Below are 24401 nucleotides of genomic sequence, written 5' to 3'. Positions count from 1 at the left end.
TGCCAAGCCTGACACTGAATTGCACTTCTTTTTAGACAGATTTGCATATAGGATCAGGAAGAATGCTGTCACATACTGTAAAAGACCCAATGGCTGACGTTGGCTGACGCATTGCCCAATCTTGTAATGGGTAAAAGCAAAATGTTAATGGAACAGTCAAATGAATGAAGAGGGCTTGTCCAAACACCATATATATTTTTATTGTTTAATTACATGGTGAGACAGCTAAAGATGTGCCCAAGGAGAGAGCTGAACATAAACATGACCTGATCTGAGGTAAATGCACATAATCGTGGCTGGTGAGGACCAAAGCTGTTCTACACAGACCGCCATGCACAACACTAACGCGTGCAGCATGCACCATGTCTGTGGAGGAGAATCGCTAAGAAATGTTCTTTCATTGTTTTGTTAGCATTCTCTGGTGAAAAGTATATAGTCGGAGAGTGGGGTTTGGCTTTACGCACCCAAACAGCCCAGCTATATTTCTGTGATATGGGTGAAGATATAACTGGGCCCCAGCTGCGAAAAAAGGAGAAAGGCATGCCTAGCGGTCTATGAAAAAGCGTCTGACAGTGTTCATTGCTAGTACATATGTGTTTGCAGCAGCCCTAAGAAATAATAGTATACAATGCTCCCTGATTCAATGCATTCCCTGATGTGAATTGTTAAAAAGAAATGTGCACCGGACAAAAAAGAAAAGAGGAATGAGTAACAATCAACTCCAAGTTAAATATTGGCTTACCTAAGGGCCAAGAAAATGATTACCGTGATATAGGGCCAGATTTACAAAGCTTTGATGCAATCAGGGCAGCAAGAAAAGTGGCTGCACTGTGCTGTGTCACCAGGAGGGAGCAGAGCTGTGCAACAACTACGTGTTTGCACTATATCTACATAACTAATTGGGGATTGTGGGAGAACATGGCGGCAGACGGCTGATCTGCCGTGGTGCTCCGTGAGTTCGGGCTCCCGTTTCCTCGCTTCCCCCGGCTCCCTTGATTTCCCCGCTTGTGTTATCGATGACTGCTGATGGCGGACACTAATTTAGCGTTTTGAATTTCTTACCGGCGCATTGTGCCTGTGTCTGTCCCCCGGTTTTGGCAGTTTTTTTTTCTCAGAGCCTTGCTGGTTTTCCTCTGTGTGCTACGTGCGGTGGCCGCGGTCTGCTGACTGCCTGCCGCCTGATTTCCGCTGGGTCCTAATTCCTCCCTTTGGTGCGGATCTGTCTTCTCTCTATGCCTTGCTGCTCTGGTAACAAAATACCGGCTGGTGACGCCTTTGATACTTTTGGAGGTGCAGCTGGTACTCCTGGTTGCCACGGATCTTCCTCTTACATCGGCTGTTCACTGGTCCGGTGGTCGTGGTCCTCAGCCGCCCTGGAGCTGCGGCGCGGCAGGAGAGCGCGCAGTTTGGTGCGTGCTGTGTGTGTTGGAGACAGCCTTGTTCACCATTTGGAAGACTCTTCTCAGGTAACAGCTGAGAATACTGAAGCGGTTACGACGGCAGCAGATGGTTACAGCGATACAAGCACACAGGAATCAGCCTCAGTCTTACCTCAGTGTGGGCTATCAAAAGATTCTGAAGGTTTGCACCAACACTATCACACGTCCAGAGGTAAGGGGAGAGGTGGGAAATCTGGTCGAGGACGAGGTAAGGAGCAGGCTAGAGTGCCTACGAGGGGGGTTGTTACCGGCTCTAATTCGTCTGGTGCCGTATTTCCACCCCAACTTGGTAAGAGAACCTCCTCCTATCTATCCAAGGAGGTGAAATCAAAGGGCACCAGAGGGAAAGTAACACGTAATCCTGTTGCTGGAGTCGAGGCTACATCTAAAATTACACCATCTCTTCGGTCATACTTCAAAGTTGTTCCACAGGTCTTGCACCTTGTGGAATCCAAGACAATGACCTCACCAAATGATTCAGTTCAAATGTTTTCCCCTACTTTAACTCCATCATCTCTCTCAACCCCCGCCCCTTTAGTTGTTGTGCCAACCCTTTCGGTTCCTGGTGACTCCGTGATGACTGTGACGGAGGTAGCGCCAACTGTCTCAGTTGCTCCTATAGTTCCCGTACCTTCCCCACCTATTAGTATATCCAAGAGTGGAGTTTTGTCTTGTGAAATGGTGGGAGGCCAGGCAACACCTATTAGTTCTAACATGAGGGGCGACGTTGCAGCCGCTAGTGAAGGTGGTCTTACCCACTCCGATTCCGGGGGGGCTACTGTATTGGAGCCGTCTCTCGAGCTATCTTTGGCAACATCTGTCCCTGTTCTTGCACCTTCCATTCCACCTTGTCAAGAAGCAACACCAGAAAACATCTCGGCAGCCACTTTATTTACGATGCTCACTACCTTGTCTCAGGACATAAAAAAGGGGTTTGAGCAATCCTCAGTTATGCAGAAGGAGATTCGCGATTATTGTCAATCATTGGATAATAAGATCGATGGGCTGTCAACAAGGACAGAAGTCTTGGAGGAAAAACTAGCTATAATGTCGGTACATCTAGTTAAGACAGAAGAGGACATTACTAAACTTAAAAGAGATGATCAGGCCTTGCTGGACAGGATGGAGGTTTTAGAAAATAACGCAAGAAGATGTAACATTCGTATTCTTAATGTTCCGGAGGGGTCTGAGGGGGCAGATATCAAGCAGTTTATTGTTTGCCTTTTGAAGGAAGGTTTATGTCTGGGTCAATCCCTGGAGCAGCTAGCAACCGACATTCAGAGGGTCCATAGGGAACCATTCAAACAGAACCCACAAAGGCAAAAGCCGCATAAAATCCTTGTTAATTTCCTTACATATACTCTCAAAGAGCAGATACTGAATGCAGCTCTTAAACAGAAGTCCCTACCCGGTAAGGGGTTTACTTTTCTCATCAGATCTGATCTTTCTAGGGTCACACTTGAGAAGCAATGGGAGTTTGGAAGGCGGCTGGAGTCCTTTAGGAAGTTGGGCGCTTCTGCTCAATTGGTGTTCCCGGCCTCTCTGAAGGTCATGTATAATAATAAAATGGTAAACATCAGGTCAATCGAAGCTGCCGATGAATTCCTTTTGGATATAGGCAATAAGTCATCCGGTAATAGCACTTAACTCGTTTTTTTTTTTTTTTGAGTTTAGGTTTAGGTCCGTTTACTGCCTTATGGTCGCTACAGGGATTGAAGCATATAAAAGAGAAGGGAAAAAAATAGAAAAAAAAAAATCTATTTCTCTTCTCGTATTTTCAGGGAAGGAAAGGAGTAGGAAGAAAGGGAGGAAGGGAAAGAAAGGGGAAAAGAAGATGAAGAGGGGAGAGAGAGAGAGAAGGGAAAAAAAATATATATATATATAATAATATTAAAAAAAAAAAGAGAGTACACTGTCTTAAGTGGGATCACTTCTTTTTCTTTACCCTTTAGCTGTGAGTTCGGGGGGGGGGTGTAACGGGAGCCTGAGGTAGGGGTGCCATCTACTGGACTTGATCCGGTTAGATACACCACGGGTTCTCCATGGGGAGGGTGAAGGGCGGGTGGGGGGGGTTCACGGGCAAAATTTAAAAATTCCTCATCAGCCATCTTTTCTATTTTCTGTAGGTTTTTTAAAGTTTCTCATGTTGTACTGCGAGTTTTCTTTTGGAGGTGGGTCGGTATATATCTGGTATATATCTGGTCGCATTATAAAGGCAAGACTGGTTGTGCTCTGGTTCAGTGGTGATGGCTAGTTTAAAGATTATGTCTTGGAATGTCAATGGGCTCCGTACTAATCCTAGGGCTAGAATATTGATGCAGTATCTCCGGGACTCTGATGCCCAGGTCATCATCCTTCAAGAGACACATTTGATCCAGTCTGAAATTGATACCTTGGCTAAAAAGAATAAATGGATTGATTTTATGATATCAACTTCACAATCTATGACTTCCCGAGGTGTGTCACTGATTTTCAGAAAGCAGCTTAGGGCCAGGGTATTAGAGTTTAAAGTCGACCCTGCGGGAAGATGGGTTATTGCTTCTGTGGTAATTATGGGTGCCTGTTTTACTATTGTTGGATATTATGGTCCCAATCTTGATGACCCTACATCTTTGGAAGTGATTTTTTCTCACCTTTTGTCCTTCCCGGAACCAGTTATATTAGCTGGCGACTTCAATATTGTTTTAGATCCAGTCCTGGATAAATCTCATAACAGTAGATCCCGTGTCCCTTCAAAATCAAGATCTTTCTTGTTGAATGAGATGAAACAATACGGATATATCGATATCTGGAGGTTAAGAGCCGGGCAGCAGCAGGGTGTCTCTTTTAGAAACTATAAATATAATCACCAGTCCAGGATAGATTTTATATTAATTAACCATAGTCTATCCGACGCAGTTAAGGACATTTGTTATTTCCCGTCACATTTATCTGACCACTCTGCAGTTTTCCTGGAACTTATGGTACCTACCTCTGACGTAGTAAGGACTTGGTCTTTTGACCGTTCTCTACTTTCTCACCCTGAAGATGTCACTTTTTTAAAATCTGAAGTGAGGTCTTTCTTAGAGATGAATGTGGGTTCTGCTGGACCTGGTGTGGTCTGGGACTCACTTAAAGCCTCTTTGAGGGGTCTTATTACAAGTAAGATGTCATATAGAAGGAGGGAATATAGAGAGGCTATTGCCTCGGACCTGACTAGTGCACAGGCCGACATTGATGCCAACTTAGCTTTCACAGAAGCTGTTTTGGCACCTTTGCGGGTTAAACTATTGACCCTAAGAGGCCAACTTACCTCGATCCTTAACCGGCGGCTTCAGGAAAGATGGGAGGCCAGTAAAATCGCACATTTTCAGTATGGGGAGTGTGCTGGTAAATTATTGGCATGGAAAGTAAAAACTGATCAGGTTCGTAACAACATCAACCAGATCTATGTCAATAATGTCCCTCTTTCTTCCGATGCAGATATTAGAGCAGCATTTAAAGATTTCTATCAAGATATTTATCATGAAGATAAGAAATTGGATACTGATATGATTAATGAATGGCTTGGGAAAATAGATCTACCAAAACTCTCTGTTGATCAGTCAGCAATGCTAGATAGTAAAATCTCGGAAGAGGAGGTAAGGGAAGCCATTCGGGATGCCAGGAAAGGCAGGGCCTCTGGGCCTGACGGGCTGCCTGCTGAAATATATAAATCTTTGGAGCAGGAACTTGTTCCTTTCCTGGTTACATTGTTCAATCAGATACTGCTAGATGGAGTACGACCACCTGTGTCATGGGATAACGCATCCATAACTGTTATTTTGAAACCAGGGAAGTCTCCAACCGCCTGTGGCTCCTACAGGCCAATCTCTGTTTTGAATGGAGACTATAAGATCTTTGCCTCCATTCTTGCAAATAGATTGGCCTTGGTTGCTCCCTCCATTTTACATGTCGATCAGAAGGGATTTATTAAGGGGCGACAGCTTTTTGAACTAACTTTTGATTTGATTGGGTCAATAGATATGGCATGTTTGAAGTCTTTGCCCTTGGCGGTTCTTACGCTGGACGCCACCAAGGCCTTCGACAGAGTTAATTGGTTGTATCTGTCGGAGGCCTTGGCAAAGTTTGGCGTGGGGGGTAGATTTTGTCTTCTTTATAGTAACCCTAGTGCCCGTGTCTTGGTTAATGGTATACTCTCTGACTCATTTGACATCTCGAGGGGTACTAGGCAGGGATGTCCTCTCTCCCCACTCCTGTTCGATTTATATGCTGAACCCTTTGCCCAGATTTTGAGGGATAGTGTTAACATCAAGGCATTTGCGTACAGGGGCTGGGAGAGAAAGGTGGCACTTTACGCCGACGATATTCTCATTTTTACCTCTGACCCGCATGAGGCCCTCCCAGCAATATTCAGGCTGGCATCGGAGTTTGGGATGGTCTCTGGATATGAGATTAATGCTCTAAAGACTGAGATGATGACCTGGAACATCGATCAAAGTACCTTCGATTCTGAAATCCGGCCGGCGAGTCGGATGAGATACTTAGGTTTGGATATTGTATCTGACCTCGATCAGATTACTATTATTAATTTTTTTTAAATTGCAAAGGATTGTCGTAGGTTGCTCCAGTCCTGGGCCCATCTTCCACTCTCCCTACTGGGCAGGGCCAGCCTTGTCAAAATGTCCATCTTGCCTAAGGTTTCTTTTTTGTTTAATGCGATACCTTTATGTTTTGATCCCGCCTCTATCAGGAAATTACAGTCGGATATCAGCACCTTTATTTGGAATAAACATCTGCCAAGAATCTCCTGGAAAAAAATTAGGAGACGTAGGGAAAAAGGAGGGCTTGCTGCTCCTGATCTCCAGGCCTATGCCTGGGCTTTCCAGCTTTCACATGCCAGGATTCTATTAAAAAGACCAGTAGGGGTTGGAGTGGGTTCCCTCTATTCAATGTTATTGGATGTAGAAGGTGTAAGTCAGTCAGGGTTTCTTTTTAAATTTGGAAACCCCAAGTCTTTCAAAAAAATTAAATTGAAAATTTTAAGGGGTATGGCAAGAATGTGGGCCCAGATGTCTAAAGCAATTAAAGTTGGTTACTATGGAAGTAGGACACCTTTGTGGGGCCTTCCTGATGGTCCAGCATGGTTAGGGGATGCACTAGCTACACCTATGAGAGAGGCAGGGCTGGAGGAGTGGGGTAACCTATTTGTTGACAGGGACTTGTTACCCTGGGATTATCTTTGTACAAAAATTGGTCCACACTTCTCCAGGCTTAAATATCTTCAGATGTTGAGCTGGTCTCGTGCATACTCTGCTCAACCTCCACATGGTGTTAAATATCCCTTGGGCGCATATAGCTATCTTATAACGCTTTTGGCAGATAAGCCACCTGCCAAGAAGGAAATTTCACTGTGGTATAATTTAATCTTGGAGGAAATGGACGGAACTTTTTCACTGCCAGAGGATCTTTGGTCTCAACACGTCATCAATTCCGATTTACAACATCTTTGGAATTCGTCTTGTAAGATGTTGTGGGATATTGTCAAGCCTGCATGGTTACGCAGGAACCATCTTTTCACCATTCATCGAGCATACTACTCACCCCTTCGTCTTTCTAAATTCTCTGAGGGGAGTAGTGTGGCCTGTGCGAGGTGTGGTTTGGTGGCTGCTTCTGACATTCATATGTTTTTGGATTGCCCACATTTGTCCCCATTTTGGGATGCCATTAGTAAGACTCTTTCACTTTCTGTTGGAGTTAACATTACCCTAGATTTAACATCAGTAATTTTTGGTTGCTACCAAGGGGTCCCCTCCTCGGCAAAAAAGCTTATTTTTTATGCTATCCTGCTAGCCAGGAGGGAGATATGCAGAAAATGGAAGGATTCTTCATCTCCTTCTATTAATGACTGGTATGCTTCTACTTTGCTGGTCTCTAAGCTAGACCTGGCTAGATATGGTAATCCAGATACAAGATCTTTCTGGCACCTCCTGAATTGGGTTCATTGAACATCTGGGTTTTTTTTTTTTTTTCCCCAGGTCCAATGATTATGCCATCAACCTCATTCCGGGGGTTACTTGTTTCATGGTGCTAAGTTTAGTACCTTGGCTGGACTTTAGCAATTGCTTGTCTGGTAGCAAATTAGTGATCATTGTAGGTTGAAACATGTTGCTGAGGGGTGAGCTTTCCGTTCTATTACTGCCCCAACCAGTCTTGGCTACTGAGGCAGCACAATGTGTGTAAACCTACAAGATTGCATATTGAAACTTGCTTGGCAGATGAGGACAAAAAAAAAAAAAAAAAAAAAAAAAAAATAACTAATTGGTTCAGTTCAACTCATGGTGCACTGGCGCACATACTGCAGCCATGCGGAAATGCAGGCGCCTGTGCATCATAATGCAAGGGTGTTTGGTTTGTGCTTGGTGGTCAGCATAGGTTTGGTGCAGGAAGGGGCCCCTACCTGCCTGAAAACTATGCTGAAAGGCAATTAAAAAACATAAAATAGAGAACTAAAAAGATGTCTCCTCGTTGCAAAAAAATTTCTCCTCATTACACCAGTGTCAGGGAGGTACAGGATTTTCACACAAGCCCATGTCTACAAGTCTTTGCAGATATGGAAGCAGCTCTCATGGAACGCCTCCTTAATGCAAAGTCACACAATGCAGTGCACAGTGCTACATTGCGTTACTTTTGATTTCAAACCAATGCAAATCACCAATTGTGTTGGTTTGTAAATACCAACCTGGATTTTGCAACAGGTCTGCATTAAAAAGGTAACCCAAAAATCTTAATAAATCTGTGCCCTTGTAGTTGTCAGGAGAAAAAAAATGCATTCAAGCGTTCCATTTGATTATTTATCAAATGTGGCCTTTATTCTTGTGCTAAATTTGTGGCGGTGACAAAAACTCACAATTTTGAAATAATAATCATATATATGTGATCCCCGCAACATAAATGTGGCCCAACAGAAAATACAGAACTGGGTTTAAATCTGAACTATTTTTGACATATCACTTGAGGCAGATTCAAAGTCTCAATGGTTTCTGAATACCTTTTTTTATCATACTAACCTAACTTTACCATCTCTAGTGGTTCTTGGCACACCAGGACACCATCATACTGCAGACTAAACATAAAAAAATGAAAATACAAGACAGCAGGACCTTACCATCTATGCCCCCAGGACATTTCCATCAGGTCCGCCCCAAAGCTGCTCCAATTTAAGAGAGAGTTGAGGATTCACCTCTTTAAAGAACTCTACATTAAAATACATTAACCATTCACAACACCCTCTCATTTCCTATCACTTGTTCACCTTATGCTTGTCTTTGATCACGCATAGCGCTCCCTGCCTTTGGCTTGGTTCACATTATAGAAATACCACATGCATGCATATATATCTACATAGTATGGAAGACCATCAGTGCAACAGGCTATTTAAAGTTTTTTACAGAAAGAGCATGACTAGATAAACATTGTTGGTGTTGCAAAATAAGTTTGCACCATTTTTCTGCTTGTTTAATAGGGCATTGAGTAAACAAGGCTCTAGTTCCAAAACCGTGTCTTTTTAGCAGAGAAAACAATGGAGCAAACTAACCACACTTTATTTTTGTTGTGTTTATATAATGAAAACAGAAGAAATTTAGTTTTCACCACTTTTAAAGTGTAAAAAAACAAGTTAAGGATAAAATCAGTTTACTCCATTTTTTTTCATTATGAATGCAATTTAAATAGCACCAAATCGGATTGTTTTATTGCACGCAATTTTAACACTTACATGACCATTTAATCCGATTTGGTGCCCTAGCATTTTTTTCATATTCAACCTTTGTTCTGTAAAATTTGCAAATCAACAATGGTTACGGTGAACAGCATTTAATGGTATTTCTGAAATAATATGATAAAGTGAAAAAGTTGATAATTATATTTATTTTTTATTTATAAAGATTTATAGAGCATGAACATGACCCTGGCAGCTATTAGAGCGCTTTGAAAATGTTCAGGAGACAGGTAGAATAAACATCATCATCAAGGATGAAGCAAGGTGTGTCAGGATCCCCAAAGTGACCACCTCAGGGTCCAAAAAAGATGAAAACCAAACTTAAAAACATAACATTCAAGAAAATAAATATGAGTGCAGACTATTGGACAAATCGTATCCGGGAGTAGTGTTAGTGAGTTCTAAAGAAGAAATGTGTTCATCGGTATCACTTTAACTTCTTTCTTGAATGAAGCAGTTGAAGTTTTCAGTATGATTTCAGGGGGCAGGGAGTTCCAGATTCTCTGGGCAATAGCTGAGAAGGCTCGGGTATCTGTTTTACTTTTATAGAATTTCAGTGGTTTCAGAAGAAGGCTGATCATGTCTCTAGATCACAGTTCTTCAAACTGTGGGGCGCGCCCCCCTGGGGGTGGGGGGCGCGACACCATCTCAGGGGGGGCGCACACTCCAACCTGGCATTTCATTGTTTCCCACTTTCCTAATCGATGGGGTACAACGTGCCCATACTTTTGTGATTGTTAGAAAACAGTGAAAGCAGTTTGCTTTCGGTTTCACAGTAAAGGAGACTACCTGCCTCCCACTGCAGCTGAAGCATGTCAGCTGTCGGAATGAACAGTCCCGGGACGGTTAGTTCTTCACAAAAAGGAGGCAAAGATTCTTTAAATTACATTAGTATGGACATGTCAATTATTTAGAATTTGTAGAATGCACACTTAATTGCCTGTGTTATAAACTTTTTTGATGCTCAAATGCGTTGTAATTGTCACGTGCCACCTTGGAATTTCTGAAGAATTGACATACCTCTTTCTGTCCAATCAGTTAGTTTGCACCCTTATGTTAAAATTGTGATGAAAATGAACATTTGTGAAAGAAACAGTTAAAGGAAAATACAACACCGGAAATTCACTACTCTGATAAAATTAGCATTGAGCACATCAGCTGGCTTTGCCTGCAGTTTCAATTAAGCAACAATTTCATGAAGATAGTGTGGACATTTACTGAGTTGGCAACATTTAGGCACCTTGTACATGGACAGATTTATCATTAGTTTGAATTTTAAAGCAATTTTGTTTCTGTGTCAATGATTATGTTTTTTAAACTAAACATTTGGTGAGGAGAAATGTTTGCATGTTTCACTGTTTTTATTTTTTATGGGAGAAGGGGCACGTAATGAGATATCATATTTTGTTTAGTTTCATGGTTTTTTTTGTCACGTGGGATGATTCAAATACTCTGGAGACGCTTATGGTCATTTAATTGTACATTAGTACTTCTGTTTTTGGCAAGATGGGGCGCGGATACGGTTCAAGGTATATTGCACATTTAAGTTGCGCTTGAGATACATGTTGTGGTAATGATGTTGTTCCCGTTGAACATAGAGATGTATCAGCACGTGTGTGGTTTTAATGTCGGGTGATGGTTCACTGACACCGAGCATGTCGAGTAGCATCAAGATGAGGTCAAAGGTTTTAGTTTATGTGCATCATGAAATGATGTTTGTCTACGCTTCGGGTTTTTTATTCACTTTTTATTTTTTTTTCACCTTTTTCATTTCATTTAGTATGTTCAATTCACTTTTTTTCTCATCTACTTTGTGATTGAGGCATGTTACCAAAGGATAGATTACACCCCTAGAGGTGTGCATTAAATAACAATCCATAGGTGTTTGGGAAGGGCATTTGGATGGATATGTCTTTTATTTAATTGTAATTACCCCTGAATATGGTGGTCGAGTATGTAGTGTACCAGATTCCAAACATTTCTATCAGGTGGTGCGGGGAGGGGAAGGCCGACATCTAAAATAAATTAGCTGGGGGGGCTCAACCTAAAAAAGTTTAAAAAGACCTCTGCTCTAGATGCTCTACAGCACCCAATAGCTCCAGTTTTTGTACAGGTATTTTGGGGTGTTGAAGTCTAGGGCTTCATGGGTCATGCAGGCAATTTTTTAATTAATCCTTGCCTCAGATGGGAGCCAGTTTAGAGATTTCAGATCAGGAATGATGTGATTTTTTTCTTTTAGATCCTTTGATGAACATAACAGCATAGTTAACAGAGGCCCTTAGAGGCGCAAGCTTAGACCTGGGTAGGCCGAACAGGGTTGAACTTCCATAGTCCAACCTGGGAATTACTAGTGCTTGATCAGCTGACTTGAAATCATCAGGGGGTAAGAAGGGTTTTATTTTTAAGATGCTCATGTGCAAGTTTGCTCCTTTGGTTTGAGCTCCACATGGGCACTGGACTCCCAGATTTTGATGCTGTGCAAGCAGTTTGAGGCACTGGATATTTGAAGCAGAGGAGACTTTGAAGTAGAGTTATGTATCTTTAATATATTGTGAATCGTGATGCTTTAATTTGTAACTAGAGCATCGAGCAGCTCCAGACAGGACTCAGTAGGGAATCTGGGGGGATTCCACAGGTGATAGGGATCTTTCTGTAACCTAGCGGTGCCCATATGAACAAATTGGTTTTGCTTGGAAATGTAGGCCATTAAGGGCCTTGCTGGGGAATCCCATTCAAAATCTAGGGTGCGATGTATGTGCGTCATGATCAGTGGTTAATTTGTAAAAAATAGGTGCTGGGGCTCTTGTCAGGAGGCAGCTTGCACCAGCTCATTTCTATTGTTAGCACCGCCTACAACAGAACTAACTACTAATCAGGAAAGTGGGGGGAGGATGTGGCGTAATGGCAAGAGCTGCCGACTTTGTAGCTAGGGGACCAGGTTTGAGTATCGGCATTGGTTCAACATCCTGTGATTCTGGGCAAATCACTTAATCCTAGGCAAGGATGGCGGAGGTGGGAGTAAGACCGAGCTCAGAAAGCCAACAGGTGAGATTCCACAGTGAGGAGTTTTTTCTGAAGAGCATGACATTGTTCCTGACGTTGTTTAGCTTAAGACAGCTGCTCTTCAGCCAGTAGTTGATTTGATCATGAAAGTTGTGAAGATGTTCTGAGTGTCTCGTCTGTCAGGGAGAGCATGAGTTGTGTGTCGTCAGCATAGGAAGGTATCTTGATGTCGTGAAATTGGATGAGTTCGGCCAGCGGGATCATGTGTTGCAAAGGGTTGGGCTACGGAAGGAGCCTTGCGGAACATGAGGTCAAGGACCTTTGAGGTGGAGGATGCAAGGCTAACTGACTTGCTCAAGGAGCAGATCCAGCAGAGTGCGGGTCCTTGTACTCCATTGGAGTTGGATGGGTATGGGGCGAGAGACCATGTCAAACGCTGCAGAGAGACCAAGGAGGAAGAGGTTTGCTGTTTTTCTTCCGTCTAGTATCATATAGAAGTCATCTGTGGCATTCATGAATGTGGTCTGTGTTGTGGCTTGGGTCTGAATTCAGATTGAATTGGGTCAAGAAGTTGGTCATTGTTGAGGTATTCGGAGGAGTGTTTGTTGATGATTTTCTTTAGCACCTTGACTGGGTATGTAATCAGTGATATGGGTCTTTAGTTAGCAAGAGAGGCGGAATCCGCCGAGGGCTTCTTCAACAAGAGGAGGAACTGTGGCATGTTCCAGGCATATGGGAAGATTGATGAGAATGGGTAGTTGTTCAGGATGGGTGTGAGCATGGCACTAATGCGTAGAAGTCCTCTGGACTGGGGTGGTGTGTGCAAGGATCCGATGGGGTCCCTGAGTGGATGGACCCAATGATGGTGGCAGTTTTGTCTGGGGTGAAGACAGGCCAACTGGTGAGTGCTGGTTCTTTGGATGAGGTCAGGAGATGATTTATGATGTCTGTCATGCACGGTTGTAGGTTGAAGTTGCTGTACAGGGTGGTGATTTTGTTGCTGAAGAATAAGAGAAGGTCGTTGCAGAGGTCCTGAGAATAAGTGGTTGAGTTTGAGGCAACCACTGGTGAGGTGAAGTCATTCATGTTGGTGAAGATTTCCTTGCTTCAGTTAGCAGTGGCGTCGATCGGATTCACCATATGGTGTTCCAGTTCAATAGAGGGTACCGTCTCAGGAGGATGTGCTCTAATGTGCCTTTATCCTCTGTGTTTTTGCTCAGTATTCATCTGCGTTCAAGTTGCTTGCAGGGACGTTTTATCAGCATGAGCACCTCCATGTACCAGCTGACTAGGGGATCTAGATCTCAACATGCTCTTTTAGTTAGAAGGGGACCAGGGCATCAGCGAAGGAGGTGATCTAATTGTTGAAATACTTGATGGCTTGTTGCTGTGTTTGGGTTAGTGGGTTTTGAGAGTGGCGGTCCATTCGATTTAAAGGACATTGTTCAATTTGCGATGGGCTTTAAGTGTGCGCTGTGGCGGGACAGGAATGCTGAACTTGATGATGGTGTGGTTGGTAAAGGTGATGGGTGTGGATTTGTCAACAAGGGGGTTGTCGAATAAGGTGAAGTTGAGATCCTGTAGATGTCCTGCAATGGGGCTAGGTCCTTTAACTTGTTAGGTGAAGCCCAGGTTACCAAAGATTTTGAGTAGAATTTTAAGGTTGAGGTCTTCCAGGTGGAAGTTCACATCTCTGAAGAGAATGTAATTGCTTACATTGAGGAAAAGTGGCACAACGAATTCTGTGACGGTGTTGGAGGAGTTGGTGTGCGGTCCCAGCAGCCTTTAGATCGAAGAACCGCTTAGAGTGAAGTTAGTGTTCCATGTTAGCAGAAGCCTTTTCTGTGGAAATTATGCAGCTGATGGCGTTCTTGTGGATGATGGCAATTTAGCCTCCACATTTTTTAAAGTCTGTCCAGCCTGACCATCTTGTATCTGGGGGAGACTGCCATTGAGATGTCTGGGGCTGTTGTGGTATTTAGCCAGGTTTCCATGAAGAACAGCAGGTCTGGGTCTTGGTCTTGCAGCAGGCCGCAGATCACCGTAGTGTGTTTGTTGAGTGAGTGGGTGTTGAGGAGCATGCATGAGAACATGGGTTGCTGTGTGGGTGGAGTTTGGCTTGTGAGGGAGGAATGCAGGGTGTGGTGAGCGAGGCTGAGAGAGGAGGTGGGAAACCATGGTAAGAACAGAGCAGTAAGGGAGCAAAAAAAAGCATAAATAAAAGCAATTGACAGTGCAGAGTAAATACAAAAACACAGGTTAAACAGAGAAGAGAAAGAGGCACAGACAAGGGTTAAACAGATCGGGAAGAAGCACAAACAAGGATTCAGAGGAGCTAAAAAAGGCATAAACAAGGGTTCAACAGAGCGGAAGAAGAGGAACAAGGATGAAGCAGAGAACAAATACAGCAAAAGAGGCACAAATCGAGCAAACAGACAAGCAAAGGGTACAAAACAATGGAGATCTGATAAAGGAGCAAAGACGCACAACACAGGGCTAAAAAATAGAGCAGAGAGAGGAGAAAAGAGGCACAAAAACATGGGAAGAGCAGAAAACAAAGGGCATAGAGCGAGAGAGAGAGAGAGATTGAAAGAGAGAGCGTGTCCCAGAGAAGAATGAGGCAGAAGCCTCAAAGTGCAGGAGCCTAGTCCGAAGGGCCTTACAGGCAAGTCCTAGGGGGCTAGGGCTAAGCACCTATTGCATTAAAATCTGGGGAAACAAACTCTATTGTGAGAGCAGGTTTCTTAATTGGGCAATTGGTGAGCTAATTAGCAATATAATCATACTATTCTTATAAAACAGGGATGAGTTACTTTGGGGTCGCTAGCCTGTTCAGGCTATCCCTCCAATACCAGGCAAGCTATTAATGTACCTGCTTATCCTTATCCTCATTGTTTGGAACTGGCTTCCCTTGATAAATTCATACATCCTAATTCCAGCTGTTTGAATTCTCCGGAACTTCATCTGTGGATTACCATCCATTTCTACTGTAATGTATCATCTGTTTTATTCCGTGACATTATCAATACAACCGCGTCACAGTTCGTTATTGCTCCAACTGGACTACCTTCACACCATCACCATCACCATCACCATCTACCTAGTACCATATGTCCAGTTTAACAGGAAGAAATATAGGAAACAGTGGGACCCTGAACATTTGCAGAAATATTTTCAGGGGGCGTAATAAAAAAATTTCAAGATCACGCTGCCGGTATTTGGGCGGTATTTGGGCTCCGCACCACAGCGGATGCACATGCCCCTAGCACAGGTGGCAAGACTTCATATGTATTTTTTCACTGGTCTCATTGTGGGCTAACATGCTTATTAGTGCATTTAAAATAAATGTACTGCGTGGTGCAAATACAGGGCTTGGAAAGTAGGCTCTCTTCTCATTTGCGAAGCAAGAAAGAGAAGCAAATTTACCATTCTCTGGTGCACGCACTTATCATAAGCCCGGCAACAGAAATATGGCTACAAGGGAAGATGACCATATGCCAGATAAATGAAAAGGAGCAATACTTGTGTGAAAAAGTCTATGTGCATGTTAACAGCACAAGTAGTGCACTGTATTCAAGGCACTAAACAACGTAGGCCCCCACGTACCTGAACAAACGCATCTCCTTCTATTAACCACCCAGATACCTCCATTCCACAGGACTCCTACTCGCACACATCCCACATATACATGGAACAAAATCAGGAGAACAGGCATAATCTTACATCACCTAATAAATAATGCTCCCTCAAGAACTGTATTCTAATTTCTTATAAAAATAAAAGGTGTAGAGAAAGGAGCCCCCTGGTTCACCGAAGGTCTACGTGAACAAAAAAGAAAGCTTCGCTATTTCGAACGATGCTGGAGGAAATCCAAAAAGGATACCGACAGGGAATCTTATAGAACATCGTTTCAATTATACAAAAAGCTTATTATATCAGCTAAGAAGGATTATTATGAGACACGCATTAACAACGCTACTAACATTCAGAGAGAGACCTTCCAAGTTTTGAAAGAGCTGAGTAAGAAGGAGGAAAAGGCAGATATCCTGATTGACTGTGATACCTTTCAAGGATATTTCCTTGAAAAAGTAGTGACCATCTTGTCTGATATCAAGAAGGATAATCCAGTCCCCTACATCGAACAACTGCCTCTCTCAAACTCTTTAATCCCTGTCTTTACCAGCTTCCCCGAAATTGATTCCATCATTCTGAGACAACTTGTAGTATCCACCAAATCAGGTTCCCCCGCTGATCCCTGCCCGCCCGACATCCTTCGGCTAGCAATACCGATTCTAGAAGACCAGATCTTAGACCTTTTAAACACCTCACTAGCCACTGGATCACTACCATCTACCTTCAAAGAGGCACGCGTCAGACCCTTGATAAAAAAGCCTGGAGCTGATCCAACTAGCCTGAAGAACTACAGGCCAATCTCCCAGCTGCCATTTCTGTCAAAAGTACTAGAACAGCACGTACTAAAATCTCTGTCATCCCTCCTGGAATCTCACCATCTTCTCCAGGAGCGGCAAGCTGGTTTTCGTGCCCACCATAGCACAGAACTAGTAATGCTGTCGGTACTGGACGAGCTAAGATGCATGGCTGACAGTAAAAAGCCAAGCGCCCTGATATTATTAGACCTCTCAGCGGCGTTTGATACTGTCAGCCATGCACTGCTCCTGGACAGACTGGCTAGGTTTGGGATAGGAGAGCAAGCCCTCAAATGGTTAACAGCCTTCTTAACAGGAAGGACGCAGAAGATCCAGTTGGCAGACCAGGTCTCAGATGTGGGCATGTTAGCCTGTGGAGTCCCGCAGGGATCAGCGCTTTCTCCGCTCCTATTTAATCTTTATTTACAACCTTTGATAGAGTACCTGGCAAACATGAATTGTAAAGTTTTTAACTACGCCGACGATACTCAGCTGTTGCTGAGTATCGAAAATACACCATCGGCTCAGTCAATGGCCCAAGACATACTACGATTTACAGTGAACTGGATGTCGTCCAATTTGCTGAAAATCAATCCAGACAAAACGGAAGTCCTTGTAATTACAACCTCTACTTCCCCCTGGAACGATTTGTTTTGGCCACAAGAACTAGGACCTACTCCAAAACCATGCCCTAGTGTCAAGAGTCTTGGGATGAAAATCGATCAGGAACTCTCGATGGCCAACCAAGTATCCGCTGTAGTTGGTTCCTGCACCAATCTGATTAGGCAACTACGTAAACTCGCCCCCTTGCTCTCGAGGAATATGTTGCGAACCATTGTCTCAGCCACAATAGTGTCTAGAATAGACTATGGCAATGCGTTGTACCTCGGCCTTCCAAAGAACTCCATCAATCGTCTTCAGATCATCCTGAATGACGCAGCACGTCTGATTTTTGGAATGCCGAGGAGGACTCATGCCTCCCCTCTGCTCCACGAGCTACATTGGCTGCCTGTGGTGCAGAGAGTCGAATTTAAGAGTATGTGTATCTGCCACAAAGCAATTCACGGACAGGCGCCAGCCTACATAAGAGAAAGGCTCGAAATATATGAACCTAAGCGCGCCCTGCGATCGTCCGGATCTTTCTTGCTATCCTGTCCACGCTTCAAGTTAATAACTAAAGGAGGCAGATCTTTTTCAGTTCGGGCTCCTACCATCTGGAATAAGCTACCGGAGGCACTTCGCAGAGAACCCAATCTTCTCCATTTTAGGAAGTCCTTGAAAACTTTACTCTTTAAAGACGCATTCCCATCCAATAGTCGGTCATCAGATTAGACACCTCTATATTCTTATTTCATCTTTGGTGTTGTACTTGGTCAGTAGCGCTTAGAGACCTGTCGGTGAGTTGGCGCGATATAAAACCCAGTTACAATTACAATTACAATTACAATTTAATCAAAATATTGATAGAACATCTAAGTCAACATGAGCTAACCAACAAAGAACACCAATTCACCACTTCAATTTATTTCTTTTACTCCTGTTTATTATATTTTATTATTACCTTTTTTTTTATATAATATAATTTTTTTCCACATATAAATCAATCTTCATTTATGACATCATCATTATATTTTACACATTATTTATGTCAATTCCCTAATACACAATGTATTTTTCCGAAACAAAACCCAGGAAGAGAACACTAAACATTCATACTATTCATTCATACATCCACATACCATACACATCCTTTAAATATATCTCAATAGTTGTCCCAATTAGCGCATTTTAGTTGTAAAACAGTCTTTATAACCCCCAAAAGGGAGCTACTACAATAATTGTAGGATTTCCAAGAAGACTTGGTCAACGCGTTTCGATGGCATAAGAAAACGTAGAGACCACCTTCATCAGGACCCGCTACTTCTCATATCCAGGTTCTCAAAACCTGGGATTTCCTAGAAAGATATATATATAAAAATGAAATTAATCACTAGCCACAATTTATAATAAGAATCCTCAATAAATTTAAAAAGACACAGATTGGACCAAATGATACATATATACAATATCAAATAGTGTAATGTAAAGAAAACAGGGTTAACCCTAAAAAGACCCCATCATGCATAGTGATACACTAAGTGTTGCTTTACCTAACAGAAAACGATTTATTTGAAAAGAAATAATTTAATCAATATGGAGGAGGAATTTGTCCATGTGGTACTATACTATGACAACAAAGATGTATACCCAATATATAAATTAGGTATTATAATCTAATCCTACCATACATTTAAAAGGACAATACTTACTATATGAAGGAGTAATATTGACCTACAATAATTGCTGTTATTGCTATAGGGAGTAATCACAGTTTCTTCTTATGTGACGATACCCTGGCAAGATCATCAGGGTAATTGCATTTATATATATCAATTTCATTTTCCTATTCTAATCTTTCTAGGTCTTTCTTGTAGTTCGACACAGTATTTACATACCCGTAGAAAGCACCTCAAAGTCCTTCTAGATGTAAGACAGAACCACGATACATCCTGTATTTATTCAGAAGTCTTCCATATATCTGTGTAAAAGAGTTATTGTATTCTGCATTACCACCTATCTTCCACTATACGGGGCTTCCTTACTATGCTCTATCTCCAAAATAAACTAATCATAAATACCTTTGAGTAGTATATCTTATAAAGGTCATCCGTATCCAAGTCTGGAAAGGACCCCGAATCGGGTACACGATTTTAATATTCTTCGTGGTGTTCCTATAACAATAAAATCTCGAGAAAACGGATATATATTTTGCCATAGGAGGAAAAGGATGAAGAAGAGGAAAAGGAGGAAAATATAAAGAACGGAATTGCAAAACTGTAAGTCACATGTTCTAAATTACCACAATCTAATATCTAATTCCTATAAAGGGAAAACGCAAGAAAGTCCTAGGGAGCAGACAATAGCAATTATACGCTGCTCAATAGAGACTTCTTCCCACAATCCTAACCGGAGAGAGTAAGAGAGAAAGCAAAAAAATCCTAGGAAGCAGGCACCACGATTTATACGCTGCTCAACATAGATTTCTGCCCACATTCGTTACCGGAAAGGTTCCAAAGCCTAGTCTCTTAGGAACACAAAATACCAACCCCAATATCTAACGAAAAAACACAGGGGCTAGGTCAAGAGTCTCACAGGTGGAAGAAGTCTCAAATTTGCCCAAATACAATCACAGGGTCCAACCTATTCCCTCCTGACTCACCATCTTTTTAAGCGTATCGCTCCTTTAATCGCACGTTGGCGTCATCGGTTCGTCTTTCCGTAGGTAAGCGAGACATTACCCAATTGCATGTCTCTATTTATACTCTTACAGTCTACACCGCTACGCGACCAAAATTGCCAAAGCAGCTTCACCTGTGGATTCCGTAGTCACTAACGAAGGACTAACAACTTGTACTACTACAAACGCCATCTTGAAAGCGTGTGTTTCATATCGTAATACCACATTACAAGTTACCACAGTAACTTAGTCTGTACACGACAGCCCACAAAAATGACGAGCCATCTACTAAATTATCCGCAAACGGTATCTTAAGTAAAAATGTCCATTTATACTATTATAATCGATAATGTTCCACATGCATAATTAGCTGAGCCGCTTGACCTACTAATTTCATGGAGACGGATAAAAGACTAAGTACCTCTACCACTATATGAATCATCCAAAACAAATGTTTTACGAATCGGATCTCGCACATAAGACCACCACAGTGACCTCACCTGCATAAGATCGTCCACAAGGACGACAGATTCTTTGCCAACATTTCTACCAGTGCCATCTTGAGTGAGTGTATAACAAGTCGTCAACACTAAAGAATATTTGTATAACGTTCAACAGGCCATGTAGATGGGTTTACCAAACAAAGAACGCTAAGTTTCAATAAATGAAACAAAATAAGAAAGCCCAGCCTATAGACCAACCAACTCATCTCTACCCAAATACCCAATGCATTTGAAAAATGTGTGAACACATATATATACAACAATTCATACATTCACTACAAAAAAAGGAACAAAATCAATCCTTCCGTTGGAACAACCTCCCACTCCACATCAGAGAACTCTCCTCTCTTCTTGAATTCCACAAGAAGCTGAAGACCTGAATTTTCACTTAATCAACCTACCATGGGGAGGGCTAAGCACACACACACACGAACACGCTTGTGGGTGATCTGGTGCTTTACAAATACACATAACACACCATAACATATTTACAACCATAACGGCTCACTGATTAGTACGGATATTTCTTGCAAAAAAATATATAGCAAAGTCTATATATTAATTGCAGATAAATCCTCATAAAGGGTCAGTTCTTTAATCCAGGAGTATATTTGTTACGATGGGCTTCCTAAAAACAAAGTCCCAGAAGCTCTAAAAATAGGCCAGATCCACACACTCCTAAAGAAACCTACACTAGATCCTAATGGCCTATCACTCACCCACCATTCATCTGCAAGATTACTGAAAAAGCAGTCTATGCTCAACTCCAAAATCACATCTTTAATATCAATTGAGAGTTGACAGCTGAGGAAGCCGGACTGGTTAAGATCTTGTAAGGTATCTTAAGTCTACCTTGTAGGAGCTATTGCCAGGGCCGGACTGACCATAGCGGGCATCGGGGATTTTCTCCGGGTGGCTGCAAGGGTGTGGGCCGGTTTTGGAGCAGTGGGGGCTTGTTTTGGAGCAGTGGGGCCTGTTTCGCAGCGGTGCTGCAATATCGCCCCCCCAGTAACAAAAGCATCAGTGCTGGCGGCCTGTTTTGTTGCTGAGGGTCAGTTTTGCAGCACTATTGCAATATGGGCCCCCAGTAACAAAAGCAGCAGTGCTTCACACTTGCACTGTTCCCACCACCACCCTCTCCTCCCTCCCCCACCAACAACCCCAGGGACGGTCTGATAAAATTGCCAGGGCTGCTTTGGGTTCCCAGTCCGGCCCTTGCTATTGCCTATAGATTATATTGTAGTTCATATGTATTTATGTTACGCTTTCCATACACCTTGTGCGGTATAAAGTCCTTTCCAAATTGTTATCTAAAAGGCAAACCTGTAAGCATCAGTTTTATAATCCTATTTAGCCCTGGTTGGCTCATGGAGGGATCTGATTTTGGGCCTCTTTTGGGTGCATGATTGATAGGTGGCTGACTGTAGTTTGGTCTCTGTGGGAAAAGTTGGGAGCAGTGCATGAGGTTTGGAAGCAGAGTAGACAGTGATGACAGAGGTAGGAGTGCATTGAAACAGGATGGGAACTATGATGAGTGCAATGGGGATGGGGTCTGCAAATCTGGGAGTGAGGCAGCAAGAAGTATGGGAACGCTTAGTGTAAAAGAAAATGTAATTGGGAACATCGCTCCCAATAGGTCCCAACCACCTCAACCACTGGCTGTGGAGAGTATATGAACTGATAGTCATGCATGTGGGTACTTAAAATGTTTGCATAGCGATTATTACTATATAGAGATTGGCTTTGATGGTACCAGCAGTGCTTAATTTGAGCTGGTAGTTTCCGGTGCTCGGCACCAGCACTTTGTTGTGAACACCGGCTCTTGGGGCAGCCTTCCACATTGTGTCACTGTTTGTCTTATTTGTTTCAGGAGCACAACAGCTGTTGTTAAATAATTAAACATACATAAGAATCAAGAACACCTGCCATCCAAAGCTATACGAATAGCTTGGGCACCATTTATTAGTCATTTTAATGTACAATTAAAGTGTGAATTATCACACTTGTATGAGTGTGATGGCTGGTAGTGACAGTAGTGTCATTGGCAGCGCTAGTGGGAGCAATGGGTGGTGCAAGTTGCAGTGGCCTCCTGACAAGGGCCTTGCACTTCGTTTTTCTTTTACAAATTAAGCACGAGGTTTGTGTCTAGGTACAGGTAAGGCATTTGTCTAGTTACTAGAAACACAGTGTTAAGCCGTGCATGGCTGTGGGATAGAAGCAGGTGTAGCTACCATTGGTGCAGCAGGTGCAGTGCACCGGGGTCCCGGGCCCTGTGGGGCCCAGTGAACCTTGATAACTGCTGTATTATACTACCCCAACAGCAGTCATATGGGCCATTTTCCTTGCTTTTCCACGGTATCCTTGCCACGCTACTGCCCATATTCGGACTGTGTGACCAGGTTAACCATGAGTAATTGTCTTGTCCCAAACTTATATCGTGTTTTCTTCTTTTCACTGCGAAAATCACTGGTACAAATGAAATCTGTACCAAAACCTGGAGCTCAATTAAAAGATAACGACCCACTTTATTTTGCATGTCATGAACCGTAAGCATAAACGCTTTCATTGATTGGCAGCCACCTATTTCCCTTTCGTTTTGGTCCAATTAAAAGAGAGAGCGCCTTTGACGTTCTCAGACACCTAATTCCCGCCCTAGGATGTGGTGCGCCACAAGCACGTGCAAACACGCAGAATAACAAGCCACCCGCACGCTGCTGACTCCTCGCACATGCAGCCCTCAGTGTAATGCAGCAAGCCTGTGTCATTTCTGGTGATGGAAAATGCCCTTTGCCTGTTTACATTTTGAACCTGTGACATGAACTAACTTTCGTTCGGACTGAGTTTCCTCGTTTCATGGTAAAAAAAAAACGTTTTAATCTTTATGATCAACAGCTCCTATTTAGATGTAAATTCTTCTCAACCAGTGAAGAAAAGCAAACATTTACCTGGCATGTCACAACTGTCATTATTGACACTGTGTCTTTCCACATGGAGCTTATGTCGCAGCAGGAATCACGCCACAGCCATTCAAATAAACTTATCAAACCAAACAGCAAAAGCAACAAGAGACCAATTCAGGGCTCGCGGGCCTCTGTGCACATTATTTGGTGCGATGGAAAACATGTATCAGCTTCATTTGCTTGGCTGTTTGCAAGTTTGGCTTGGTATGGCAGCAGACTGCATACAACAGTATTACCAATTCTTTAGAGATATACAGTGACACAGAGCGTGCTTGGCTCCACCCAGTGGTTGTATTCCTCTCAGGTCTTGCTATTGGCTGTCTGGTGTATCACTCCACCTTCTAGCAAGTGCTTCCATTTGAATTCCTGCAGGACTAATTTACATCTGAAAAGTGCACCGAGTCACCAAACCGTTTCTCAAGTTCAATTCTATGTCTCCAATATGTGCTCCACACAGAAAGCAACTCTTTTTAGCTACTTTTTCCAACCATGATAAAGCCAATATGGCTGGCTTTAATCAAAACTGAAACAGAAGACCTTATATCATCGCATAAAGCCATGGGTATTCCAAAAAGACCCGCATTATAAGAAGAGATTTTGGCTGCGTTGATATCAATGTTTATATTTGATGATGAATACACTTAGTGTATGTTGAGGTATATTATAGTGTATATGCATCAAAACAAAAAAATAATACTTCTTTATATTATTATATAATACCTGATTGTAATTCTCATACATTTTGGTCTTGTCTGGTGTATTTTGATATTTTTAATGGTTTCTCTTGTTGATTGATGTTGAATTTAGGAAGTATGAATGGGACATGTGTGAGGGTATGCATGGTATTTTAGTGGGATTGGGGAGTGAGCCTGAGAAACTCTTAGAAAATATACTTATGTTCTGTATATTGCACATGTATTTGCTTTGATATTGTGTTTTTTCTGCATCAATATTTATATTTATCTATTGAATATTGCATTATGATTTGTTCAAACAAATAAATATAAAGAAGAAATAACACTGAATACATTTC

General features: G+C 42.5%; 1 protein-coding gene across 2 annotated transcripts in view; it reads right to left on the bottom strand.

Annotated features, from left to right (window-relative positions):
* Positions 1-18184: 18184 nt before the first annotated feature.
* The window catches only part of LOC146821751 (uncharacterized), a 264091-nt gene continuing 257874 nt past the window's right edge, over positions 18185-24401 (bottom strand). For both annotated transcript variants that reach the window (XR_014962764.1, XM_085609377.1), the window contains one exon: positions 18185-18583. Coding sequence is in view for 1 of the 2 variants with exons in the window: in XM_085609377.1 (XP_085465503.1) it covers positions 18553-18583 (31 nt within the window). In the remaining variant the exon portion in view is untranslated. The remainder of the gene's footprint in view (positions 18584-24401) is intronic.

The sequence above is a fragment of the Triturus cristatus genome, chromosome 6, assembly GCF_964204655.1.
Source record: "Triturus cristatus chromosome 6, aTriCri1.1, whole genome shotgun sequence".
Lineage (NCBI taxonomy): Eukaryota > Metazoa > Chordata > Amphibia > Caudata > Salamandridae > Triturus > Triturus cristatus.
This window is presented reverse-complemented; position numbering and strand designations above follow the sequence as displayed.